This window comes from Nelumbo nucifera, chromosome 3, assembly GCF_055504915.1.
Source record: "Nelumbo nucifera cultivar China Antique chromosome 3, China Antique-T2T, whole genome shotgun sequence".
Lineage (NCBI taxonomy): Eukaryota > Viridiplantae > Streptophyta > Magnoliopsida > Proteales > Nelumbonaceae > Nelumbo > Nelumbo nucifera.
In genome coordinates, this window is record NC_142651.1 from 21,105,908 (window position 1) to 21,118,444 (window position 12,537).

Genomic DNA, 12,537 nt, shown 5'->3' on the forward strand with positions numbered 1-12,537 from the left:
CATTAGTAGGAATACTGAGAGCTATGGATAACCATTTGGCTCAATTCCAACTTATTCCACTGTTATTTCAAATCACATATGGAATACATTAAAAGCCAAATGCAATAAAATCATATCACTTCTCTAGTTTTTCTTAACATAAGCTGCATTAGTTCACCTAAAATGCATTCATCACATGGATAAAAAAAATAATAAATAAATAATTAAACAAAATGCATTCATCACTGGAACTGGAAGGGTGATGAAACTTCAGAAATTCATACATTTTCTTGAAACCCTGGCATGGCCAAATATTTTCTACTTACGTTGATACGGGTAAATGAGTTTCCAAATGCCGAATAGAGGTAAAATTTTAAACAAAACAAGATGAACTCTTAGGGGGTGTTCTTTTTCTGGATTTTGAGAGGGGGGAAAGTTTGATTCCCATTGACCAAGAATCTCATGCTTTTTTTTTTCAGATTTATGTGGGGAGTAGGGAAAGTTTATTTTCCTGGGTATCACTTACCTGGGCAAGGGATACCCATCTCCTAGGTGAGTAAATAACTTTCCCACTTAGGGGAAAATTGCCAATACTTGAATGGGACAGAAATGCCCCTTTTAATAATGGATTTTTATGGTTAAAATGGTTATTGCCTTATTGACATGGGAAATAAAAGAGCATGGGTAAATAATTTACCGTAAAGCAAACGGGGCCTTAATAGCAACCTGTCATCTGTGTGCTCTTTTCTTATTATCTTCTTTTGTAAGAAACAAGAATTCAATAGGGTCCACACAACTATTTCATAGTAACTACAAGATTTCTGTCTGTAAACTTAGCACCTCCCACCTTCCCTTGAATTTTAGAAGGCAAACGAATGACACGCCTTTGGTCCCCTGCTTCAACCAACAATTCAGATCCTCCCCTATACTGCAACGATCACAGATCACACAGTTAACAATAAATAAGCATCAGTTCCAACTTCCAACCATCATCAGACAAGGAGCTGCTGACAGCCTAAATGCATGTAATATAGCCAGAATGGCATCATTACCAGTAATGGATTGGTCCTTTCGGAACTTTCAGATTCAATAGCAGGATGGATGTTACAAAATTCAAAACAATGTATTGAGCAATTTTCACTTAAATGCTGAATACCTGGAACAACTATCATGAATGAACAGCTGTAATGAAGCATGAATGGACAATTTACAAATGTATTGAGCAATTTTCACTTAAGAAAACAGATTTTTCAAACAATATCATGAATGAACAGCTGTAATGAAGCATTGACAGAGCCACTGGAAATACCTGGAACAACTTAATTTCCGATTTATCAAAACCTGGCATGAAAAGTGTCACTGACTTTTTTGTTGGATCAAATTTAACTGATGGTTGAAACCAATTGCCACTGCTGATGCTGCTGCCTGATGCCACAGAAAGGAGATTCTTTGCATCTTCGTTCAGAACTTTGAGCACCTCATCCCAATCTACAGAACCTATAGAAAGAAAAGGCATGAATGCAAAAGGCATGGGTGAGAAGTTCTTCTCAAGCATGTCCACTAATCCTGCAGAAGATTGTGAAGGAGTGAAACAAAATGCTCCAGAAATCTGTGCACCAGCTTGGATTGCACAACCCCAATAATGTAATGCAGCATTGACTGATAGTGGACAACTTGGGTTCATTGTGAGGAAGCAGCCAAACTTTGATGGTTCGGTAAATGAAACAGATGCTCTCTGCAGTCCACATCACCAAGAAAGAGGCTTTTTGAGAAGATAGTTTCCTTTAAAAACCAACAAACTGACATTGTTCCTTTAGAAATAAGTAAGAGATATACAACCAAGCCGGACCTCTAGAATCAATTCAAAATCCTCCCATATCTCTGCACTCATTCTCCCATCAAAACGCATCCTACCACCACTTAACTTCATGGCTTCCTCTGCTAGTCTCAAGATTGAAGGTGTTATTAATCTCCCAACATCGGTGTTCTCAGCAATGTTCCTCAGGTATTTCAAATACCACCTGTTCAAAGGCATATATACCTGAGTCCAGATGGAGATCCCTAAGGAAGATTAGAAAGGAGTGTTGGTAGAAGAAATTCCCTAACCTTGCTCTGTCAGTCGCACCTATCATCCGTAGCATCTCCTCAGTGCTGATGCCATCATATATAATTATGTCAAATTTTTCTTCTGGTTGCTTTCTTGGAGATGCAGTCCTGAGGAATTCAACCAATTTGTCAACTGCCAAAGCTGAAAAAATGGAATCCATTCCAGGTAGAACTCCAAGCTCTTCACCCACAATCTAGCACATCATAAACTAGATGCGTTAAGGACAATACTCTATCAGAAAAAAGTCAGCCTTAGGTAGCTCTTTATAAGGCATGATGCCTAATAGCAGAAGGGAATTATTACATACCTACCCCTTCGAGAACCCCCTGGGTTAAATTAAGACGTGCATCTGCTTGCTTCAGACGGTTAAGAGGTTCAAGAAGCATCTGCAGTTATTTGAAAATTATTCCCTATTCAATCCACCATTTGAAAAATAATGGCAGTATCAGATAGAAGACAAACGAAGATAAGAACAAAACTTACTTTAGTGGTTTCTAATCTAATGGCTGAAAGGTTGTTATTGCAAGTAGTAGGAGAAGTTCCAATCTTACAGCCCAAAAGATGTTCTGCAGTAGGGTCCTGAGAATGTATTACCAAACATGTCTTGAGCCCAGCGTTCGCGTAGTACTGAACATCAGAAGAAGGAAACAATTATTATCCACTTTCCTAGAAAGGAAAATCCATCCCAGATTATCCAACAGAAAGTCATCACTGCAGCTAAGGAATTGGTTAAAAAGTAGTAGAGATTCCCAACATTGAAACTGATCAAACAACTAAAGTGCTGCATTCAAGAAAATCAAATAAAGAGAGCTCAAAATGTAGCTTGATAAAATCTTGAATATAAATATAACTCTCACAATTCAAGCAAAAGTAAGTGAACCAGATCGAATTATCAAGAATACGAAGCTCAAAGACGCCCTAGTTGACCAGCTTTAAATTTCCAATGAAGATGAGGAGAAGTACCTGAGCGGCAAGAACAGAAGAGGCAGTCTTGCCAGAACCTCCTTTACCTAAGAAAGTGACCAATTTAGTGGATCTCTGAGAAGGATCCTCCTCCGGCTTAGCCGCCATTATTAAGGTTCGAGCATTTCTGTGGAATCTCACATGAGTCTGGACAAGGGAACTACAATTAGGGTTTCGTTGAATCAGCGACGATGAGAGGAGAATTGGAGAAGCAACAGATGCCATTTCGCGGTTCCGTTCACAATTTCGCCGGTGTTTTTAACCGTGCGCGTTGGTAACTAGAGAAGTTCCATTGCTACGAGCCATGAAAGCAGAGCTCCTAGTCCTAGACCGTAGGTCCGTAGCACAAGCATTACCCGTATTAAAACCCGGCGCTGAGGTTAAACCGCTTTTCCCTCCAGTTCCGGTCAATGTCTCGGCGGTTTAACCATTTAGATTGATGGAATAACGCAATATTATCAATATGAAAAATTCGAGAGAATAATAAATAGGTTCGCCTACGATATGGAAAAAATATGATATCTGAAAAATTTCTGATCAATCAATTGGAATAGTGAACGTGTTAGCCAATCAGGTGTAAACCTTTTTCATTTTCTTAATAAGATCAGGAAGCAAGAACCTAACGAAGCAACGCCCTACACCATAAGTCCATTGTACATATGTAGGATTAGGCCAAAGGAAAATTGTCTATTAAAATCTAAAGAGTTTGGATTAGCTAGGGGTGGCAATTTTTCACCCAACCCGCTGAACCCGCCTAACTCACCCAGAATCTAACCCGCCCATTTACTTGGCGGGTTGTGTGATCAACCCATCACCCAACCCAACCCATTTGGATAACCGTTGGGTTAACCATTACAAACATAAGTATTAATTTCCTAGCCTTTTTTTATTTTCTTCGTTTAAATTAAATAATTTATAAATAATGCATTAATTTTCTATTAATTGTTGACTAAATTTAGTTTTGTCTTGAATCAACACACTTTACCTAACATAAATCCAAATCAATTTCACCCAAGTCCGGATCAGTTCAATGCACCCGATCCAACATATATCGATTGGGGTCAACTCGAATTTGAAATAGACCTCAAATGGGATGGCACAATATCGCTTGCTTTGCCTAGTTTGGATCGTCCGATCCAACCATTATTCACACAGCTCGGCCTGACCCGACACAAGCTGATCCGGTTCGACCCAAATCCAAAGTAGGTCGAATCGGGTGAAGTCCAGATCCTAAACCACCCCACTTGCTTTGCCCGGTTCGGATCATTGGTTCGGCGTGTATCCATACAACCCAAATCGAATCCGACACGGGTCAACAATGCTAGATGACCTAGATCCTTTGGAGCCCCTGACCTGGGCCCGACACGAATCCGGCTCGGTCCGGTCCGGCCGAAGTGAACCGATCCAGCGGGGTCTGACACGATCGAGCTGAACCGGCCTGATCTGGTGTGGTCCAAATCGGTTCAGCCGGGACCTAGTCTAGATCTAAACGGTTCAATCACTCTTGATGTGATTAGTTCAAAGACAATCCAATTAGATAGTTCAAGTTGGTCTGATCGGTTTGAACCTAAGTGGTTTGTCAAATCCAAAGCCTAAACATAGTTAAATGGCTTTGCTGCTTGTGTAAAAATAATGCATGATGGAGGAAGATTTGGCCCAACCCCTTGGCCACGCGACACGTGGAAGCAACCGAGAGTGACCTGGCAGAAGCGCCAGCTCGGCACGGCAGCGGGCCCACAACCCGAGCTCCGAGAAAGGGAGTCCCGAGCTCCCCCAAGAAAGGAACCAACGACCCGAGCTCCTCAAGGAAGAACTCGATCTCTCCCTTGGAGGTCCTGAGCCTTACAAGGAGCGCAAAGGGCATAAACCCGAGCTGACCCACCCCAGGGCAGTTCGGGCCACACTTCACCTCGCACACCACTTCGGCTCTAAGTTGCCTGACTGAACAACCGTACCTGACGCCCAGGAAGCCCATACATGGAGGCGACGTGCCTGACTGATTAGAGGTCCGACACATGACAACCGCCCTCCAACGGCCACCTGCCACCGCCATCTCAGACGTAGCAGAGACGGCCCTAACAAGGACAGTGACAGTTATGACACCCGAACTAGCGACTGGCAGAGGCTATGACACCCGAACTGGCATCCGACAGAAATGATGACACTCGATCCGGCGGAGGTGATGATGCCTGATCTGGCAGAGGTATGGGAGTGAGTGTACAGGGCGATTATAAAAGGCCCCCATCTCCCAAAGAAGGAGGTATGTGATTCTTGCGCTTTCTGGTCTTAAAGTTCCTCATTTTCCTTGCCTTCTGAAGAGCACTAACTTGAGCTTTGGAGTGTTCCAACCGGGTTCCTCCCCAGAAGTCCCCATTTTCCTCCTTGTTTCAAGCACCTCCAGTTTCGTCAGAGGCGAGGTCACCGGCAGCTAGGACCGATCGGATTGTGCACCATCATTTGGCGCCGTTTGTGGGAAGACTTCAAAAAGCCTCCCCTAACCTTTAACTTTCTCTCTCTCTCTCTCTCTTTCTCTCTCTCTCAAAGAAACCTTAGCTTCCATGGCTTCATCCAGCAGCAACAGGCACAACGCCGACTTGAATGTTGTAGGGGAACACCCTCAGCCCGCCACTGTATGTATCGGACAATTCACCGTCCCCCTCTCGACGGACGGAATCCCTAGCCCCAATGCACCAAGCATGGCGGCACCTGTGAATGTTCCCCTTCCCCTCCCTATCGAGACAACCTTCGCCGAATCGGCCGCTGTCCCTCTAGCGACTGGCCAGAACCAACTTGATGACTTGATGCAGTGCATGCGGGCAATGCAAGCCCAGATGCAGCAGTTCCAGCAGCATCAGCTTCATCAGCAGCAAGTACTACACCACATTTCTCAGTGTCACTACCAGCAGCAGTTCCCCCAACTGCCTCTGAATCAACCGCATCTCCCACCTCGGCACCCTGCTGCCAAGCCGGTCAAGTCCTCCCCTCAAGGGGGGCGCCTTCACCGGGGGGAAGCTTCCCAACTCCAACACCCCTCCAGGAGCCAGGCCTCATCCCCGGGCAGGAGGGAAAGATCGATTACCCTTGCCTCGCAGCTCACCGACGGATCAGGTACTTCCTTGCTGACCAAGTCAGCACCTCGGCACTCCAAGTTCGAGCTCCCACTCGCAGAGAACCAATTCGGCGTCTTGCCCGGGAACTACTAGTAGTCCGAACCCATCGAGCTCGACAACACCGAGGCAAGCAACGCCAATACCAGGCCTTCTAAGAAGCAGCGAAGATGCCGGCGAGGTCGCCGAACTACCACCCGCGTCCTGCTCGAGCTCCGAGGAAAAGAAGAAACAAGCTCGGATGAGGTGAAAGTTGCCCCTGCTCTTTTACTCCCTTCCCCCTTGTCATTGGAACTCTTTGCGGTTCCCATGCCCAAAGATTTCAAACTCCCTCCCCTAGACAAGTATGATGGGTCCTTTGACCCCAATGACCACGTTGATGCTTTCTAGTCCCAAATGCACCTGGCCAGGGCCAATGAATCCTGCATGTGTGGCGTTCACTACAACCTTCAGGGGAGTGGCCCGCACCTGGTACAGGAACCTGGCCCCCGGGTTGATAAGAAGCTGGACCTAGTTCGTGCAAGTCTTCACCGCGCACTTCGTTACTAGCAAGTGGTGCCCCTGAACCGAGGAGAGCCTCCTCGGAATAGTACAGAGGGAAGGAGAGTCCATCCGGGGCTATGTCAAACGGTTCAATGACGCGTGCTTGCAGATACTGCGCCTAGACCCCGCGGTACAGCTCGCGGTAGCCAAGAGGGGTGTGACACACAAGGAGTTCCGGTGGCACATGGTAGTTAACCAGCCCGCGACCGTGGCTGAATTCCTCAAGCTCACGGACAAATTTATAAGAATAGAGGAAGAGATCAACCAAAGGACTGAAAGCGGGATCGAAAAAAGGATGAGGGAAGGCGAGCCCTCCAACCCAGATGACAGGAGAAAGAAAGACTCACCTTAGGGGACAAAGCCAAGCCATCCGTTCCAAGCTCCCTTAGCAGGTCGGACGGACTACACGCCCTTAAATGCGAAGCGGGCCGAGATCTTAATGATGATCAAAGATGCCCCGTATGTGAAGTGGCCACTTCATCTGACGGGAAACCCGAACGAGAGGAATAAAAACTTGTACTACAGTTTCCATAGAGACAACGGTTATAGCACCGAACATTGTAATAATCTCCGCGACGAGATAGAACTTATCTGTCGCGAGTACTTGAGAAATTTTGTACAGCATAATAATAATAATAGTAATAAGACAAGTCGGCAGGGGGAGCACAACAGAGATGCTCTCGAATCCAATAGCCAGCCAACTGAACCGCAGAAGCAGTCCCTAGAGGAAAGACCAGTTCGGGGAACAATCCACGTGATCGTTGGAGGATCGATCGTAGCAGGATGCACCTTGGCAGCAGCTTGGGCATCAACCCGGGAGGCCACCAGAGAAGAACAAAACCCCCAAAGTGGCGTAGGACGGAAGACCCCATATTCTTCACCGAAGACGATGCACACGAGGTCCACTACCCCCACGACGATGCACATGTCATAAAGGTGAAGATCAACGACTTCGAAGTCCGGCACGTACTCGTTGACTCCGGCAGTTCAGCAGACATCCTTTTTAAAGCGGCCTTCGACAAACTCTAGTTCCAAGAGAGTGATTTGAAGCCCGCGAACACCCCGCTGGTTGGTTTCAGCGGAGAGGAGGTCAGACCCCTGGGAAAGGTCACGGTACCTGTGGAAGTCGGCACGTGGCCTAGCACGGTAAGACTCAGGCACGACTTCTTAGTGGTTTCCACCCCCTCCCCCTATAATGCCATAGTAGGTCGGCCAATTATCCATGCTTTAAAGGCCGTGGTGTCCACTTACTATTTGGCGATGAAGTTCCCAACGGACTTCGGCATCGGGGTAGTGCGGGATGACCAGCTCGAGTCCCATAAGTGCTACGTCGCTGCCCTCAAGGGAAAAGCCAAGGTAACTGGCGACCTCGAACTGGAGCGACCTGCGGAACAAAACGAGGAACGAGCTGAACCAACAGAGGAAACTGTTCCCATCTCTGTCTCGGCAGAAGACCCCGCCAGATTACTTCAGGTCGGAGCATCCCTGGAAGAACCCTTGCGGTCCGAACTGGTATGCTTCTTACTCAATAACTTAGATGTTTTTGCTTGGTCCGTGACAAAAATGCCCAGCATAGACCCTAAGCTCATAACTCACAAGATGAATACTGACCCTATAGTTAGGCCCATTTGGCAGAAGAAACAAAACTTAGCCCTAGAACGCTGGAGGGTGGTCGATGAGGAGGTTGAGAAGCTCCTCGCAGCAGACTTCATTAGGGAAGTTCATTACCCGAGCTAGGTAGCCAACCCCGTTTTGGTAAAAAAGGCAAACAGCAAGTGGCGCATGTGCGTCGACTACATCAACTTGAACCAAACTTGCCCAAAGGACTGCTTCCCCCTCCCCAGGATTGACCGCCTAGTGGATGCGACCTCGGGACACGAGTTGCTAAGCTTCCTAGATGCCTACTCAGGCTACAACCAAATCAGAATGGACTTAGCCGACGAGGAAAAAACCGCCTTCGTAACCAAGTTCGGCCTGTACTGCTACAAGGTTATGCCCTTTGGACTGAAAAATGCTAGGGCAACCTTTCAAAGGCTTGTGAATAAGCTGTTTCAACCCTTAATTGGCACAAAGATAGAATGTTATGTAGACGACATGATCGTCAAGACACAGTTTTCGCATGAATTAATACAAGACTTGCATTCTGTCTTTCAAATTCTGCGTCAATTTAGCATGAAACTAAACCCAAACAAGTGTGTCTTCGGTGTCACCTCGGGTAAGTTCCTGGGGTACATCATCAACCGGCGCGGTATTGAGGCCAACCCGAACAAGATAAAAGCCATCCTAGATATGAAACCACCCCGAAAAGTGAAAGAGATTCAGAGGCTAAACGGAATGAGGAGCGAGCTGCACCAACAGAGGAAACTGTTCCCATCTCTGTCTCGGCAGAAAACCCCGCCAGATTACAGCTCGAAACTCTCGTAACCATCACAGCTCGAAACGTCCAGAACTTCTTCTGGAAGAACATAGTATGCCGCTTCGGGCTACCTCGGGTGCTGATTTCCGACAATGGCAAGCAGTTCGAGGACATCAAATTCCAAGAGTGGTGCCAAGACATGGGGATCCAGCAAAACTTCACGCCGGTTGCGCACCCACAAGCAAACGGTCATGCAGAAGTCACGAATAGAGCTATCCTCCGCAAACTAAAAGCCAGGCTAGACCGAGCTAAGGGGTTATGGGCAGACGAGCTGCCCATCATCCTATGGGCATACCGAACTATAGAGAAGACCGCCACCGGAGAGACCCCCTTCAACCTCACCTATGGCACGGAGGCAATCATCCCAACCGAAATCGAAATCCCCTCACTTCGGTTGGAAGCATACAACAACAATACTAATAACGATGAGCTACGTACCAACCTCGACCTACTTGACGAGGTGAGGGACCTCGCGTACATTAGGACCGCGGCGTACCAGCAAAGGGTAGCTCGGTACTACAACGCCAAAGTTAAGAAATGAAACTTCCGCTTCGGCGCCTGGTTCTCCACAAGGTCATGGTACCTAAGCCCGTCGTTGGCAAACTCGGGCCGAACTGGGAAGGACCCTACCGAGTAAAGAGAGTACTTGGGGGAGCATACGAGCTCGAGACCCTGGAGGGAAAACAAATACCCCGAGCATGGAACATCGTCAACTTAAGACGATTTTACCTATAAATGATCAAACTAAGTAGGCCATGATCCACTACCTGAGCCTAAGGACCAGAATGCCGAGCTAACAAAGACTTCGGCACCGTAAGGGCTAGAATACCGAGCTAAAGAGGACCTCGACACCTCATCAACGAAGGCAATCTACACATTAATGGATCCCGAGGTGCATAGCCCAGGGCCCAATTCAGCCTTGTTAACTAACCAGGGCGGAGAACAGATCGGGCACATAGCCTTACTACGTTAGCTCACCTCGGGGCCTAAGTCTAGCAGTTCGGCAACATAGTCAGCTCGACGAAAAAAAAAAAAGAAAATAACTGCCCAACACTTTGCCAAAAAAGGGGAACTATTCATTGCAAAATAAACTTGTTTACACTTCATCCAAAAAACAAAAACACAAACAAGCTCACAAGCCCGGAGGTACATCTTCCTCGCCTTCAGAAGGGACTTCGACAGTACCCGAAGGTTCCGCTTCATCTTCGGAATCCGCATCATCATCAGCTGCAGCAGCCATTTCCGGAGTGATGCGCGAAGTGGTTATGGCACTAATGTCGAGCTCGGGGTACGCGTTCCTTATCCTCCATCGGCTCAACTTGAAACCCCTCCTGTAGGAGCCCACCATCATATCGTCAAAGCGCGGCGAAGCGATGTAATCCTCGACGGCTTTCACCTTCGCCTCCTCAACGGCCTGAGAGAAGATCTGAGTCTTCTCCTTGATATCATCCTGAAGGCACTCGACCTGATGCTCCAGGTCCAACTTCAGGTCCGCCATGTGTCTCACCACCATTCCTATGGCCTCTTTGTCCCTCCGAGACCTCGATAGCTCAGCTCGCGCAGCACGGGAAGCCGCTTCGGCAGCTTGTGCTCGCTTCAAGCCCCTCTCCGCCTGGATTGCCAAAGCGTGGATAGAGGAGTTCACTTGCCAGAACGGGGACAAATCAGCTCGGTAAAAAAAAAAAATCAGGGGGGACAAACACTACTTCGACTTACCACCATGGCGTGAGAGGCAGCCCGAGCGCCTATGAGATTTGTAGGAAGATCGGTGCACGCCGCGACCTCCTCGTAACAAATGGCCTTCTTGCTTTTTCGGAGCATGTAGCTCGGCGTCAGCACATTCTCAACCTCATCATGACTTCCCGAGCCTGAAGGCATAGCTCGAGTATAAGCAGTGTTGGCATAGGGGACCCCTGCCGCTTCCTGAACTGGATGGGGCACCTCGGGCTCCCCAGGAGGCTCCATTCTCGGTGCCTCGGGCTTCGCAACCCGGGAAGGATCGGCGCGGACCCACTTAGCAGCTCGTTTCCTCCTTTTCATGCCATTGAACAGACTCACAGCTCGGATCTTCTCTGCCTCCATAACACCTGCAAAAAGGAGCTCGATGTCAAAAGACGAGAATAAAAACAAAAGCAAAAGTATCGTCTGAGCAAGAAACCTACCCAAACTCAGACCGGCCTGAATAAGCTTGTCCTCCGTCAGGTAGACTTCGCATTTAAGTCCAAGCCGGGCCCAGTCCTGGAGGCCCTTCACCGTATCTTCATCTAATGCGACACCAAGGTCAGGAATAGCCAACCCCCACTCAGTAGGAAACGGCCACCCCGTAGCACTTCGAACCACGAAGTAGTCCCGCTTCCATGCCGGGACCTTATTTGGGAGATCATGTAAGAGCTTGAAGCTCGGACGAGGTGACAAGTAGTATGCCCTCCTACGCCCGGGCAGGGGACCCGCTTGTTTCTTAAGCATGAGAATAGTGGAAAAAATTTCCAGGTCCAAAGGAAGGCAATGTTCACAGCAAAGGGAGATGGTCTCGACAAGGTTACGGATAGAGTTTGGGTGAAGCTGACCTATAGTGACGCCGAAGTGGTTCATGACCTCGACGATAAGGGGATGGAAGGGAAGGCGCAGCCCGACAACAAGCTGCTCCTGGAATATCACGATCTCATCCGGACCGTGCTCCCAAGGAAAGTTGCCCGAGGGTAAAATATAAGTATACTCCCCGGGCAAGTTGTACTGGGCGATAAGGGACCAAAGCCTCTCGGGCGTCATAGTGGAAGGTTCAAACTTGTCTGGCACCCGACCTCGACGGGAGGTGGATGCCAAACTACCCGAGGTGACTCGGCCTACGAGCTCGAACTCGAGCTCTTCCTCGAGCTCTACTTCAGGCCCCGCCTCGGACTCACTAAGGCTGTTGGGAGCTCAAGAAACGAATGCTGAAGAATGGCGAAGGAAAGTGATCAGGGGCCCCCCCACTATTTATAGCCATTGTACTCACGCATCAACGACCAAGATCAAAACCATCCGACGGCTCCCCATAAAACTAGTTGCGCGCCCCCCGAGAAGAAGTCAGTTTAGCGCGCGCTTTCGACGTTTGAAAATTTAAAATCGTTTGGCGCCTGCGCATGAACTGCATGCAACCCGGGATTGGCCCCTGGTCGAACCAAGCCGACCCTAATTGGGCCAAAAACACAAGCAAGTGAGACCGAAGAAGCTCCAAACCAAGGCCAATGCGTCGCAAGGCAAATCCACCCGTCATCCCGTGAACTCCCCACGCCGGGTTAGGACCCCGAGCACGGGGAGTAGGGGACAATTGATGGAGGAAGATTTGGCCCGACCCCTTGGCCACGCGACATGTGGAAGCAACCGAGAGTGACCTGGCAGAAACGCCAGCTCGGCACAACGGCGGTCGCACAACCCGAGCT

The 12,537-nt window shown here is 48.3% G+C and overlaps 1 protein-coding gene across 3 annotated transcripts; it reads right to left on the reverse strand.

Moving 5' to 3' along the window:
• Nucleotides 1–646: 646 nt before the first annotated feature.
• On the reverse strand, nt 647–3,397 carry LOC104601141 (P-loop containing nucleoside triphosphate hydrolases superfamily protein). Of its 3 annotated transcripts, XM_088899684.1 has the most exons (8): nt 3,050–3,397; nt 2,570–2,713; nt 2,398–2,472; nt 2,086–2,279; nt 1,829–2,000; nt 1,597–1,714; nt 1,289–1,476; nt 647–907 (listed from the first exon to the last, which is right to left on the reverse strand). In XM_088899684.1, the coding sequence occupies exons 1-8, from the start codon at nt 3,272–3,274 to the stop codon at nt 776–778; spliced, it is 1,248 nt and encodes a 415-aa protein (XP_088755810.1). In that variant the 5' UTR covers nt 3,275–3,397; the 3' UTR covers nt 647–775. The 3 variants fall into 3 exon arrangements, with proteins under 3 accessions (XP_088755810.1, XP_010262674.1, XP_088755809.1); XM_010264372.3 differs by having other exon boundaries at nt 1,289–1,714; XM_088899683.1 differs by lacking the exon at nt 647–907 and adding an exon at nt 984–1,135 and having other exon boundaries at nt 1,289–1,714.
• Between the last annotated feature and the right edge of the window lie 9,140 nt (nt 3,398–12,537).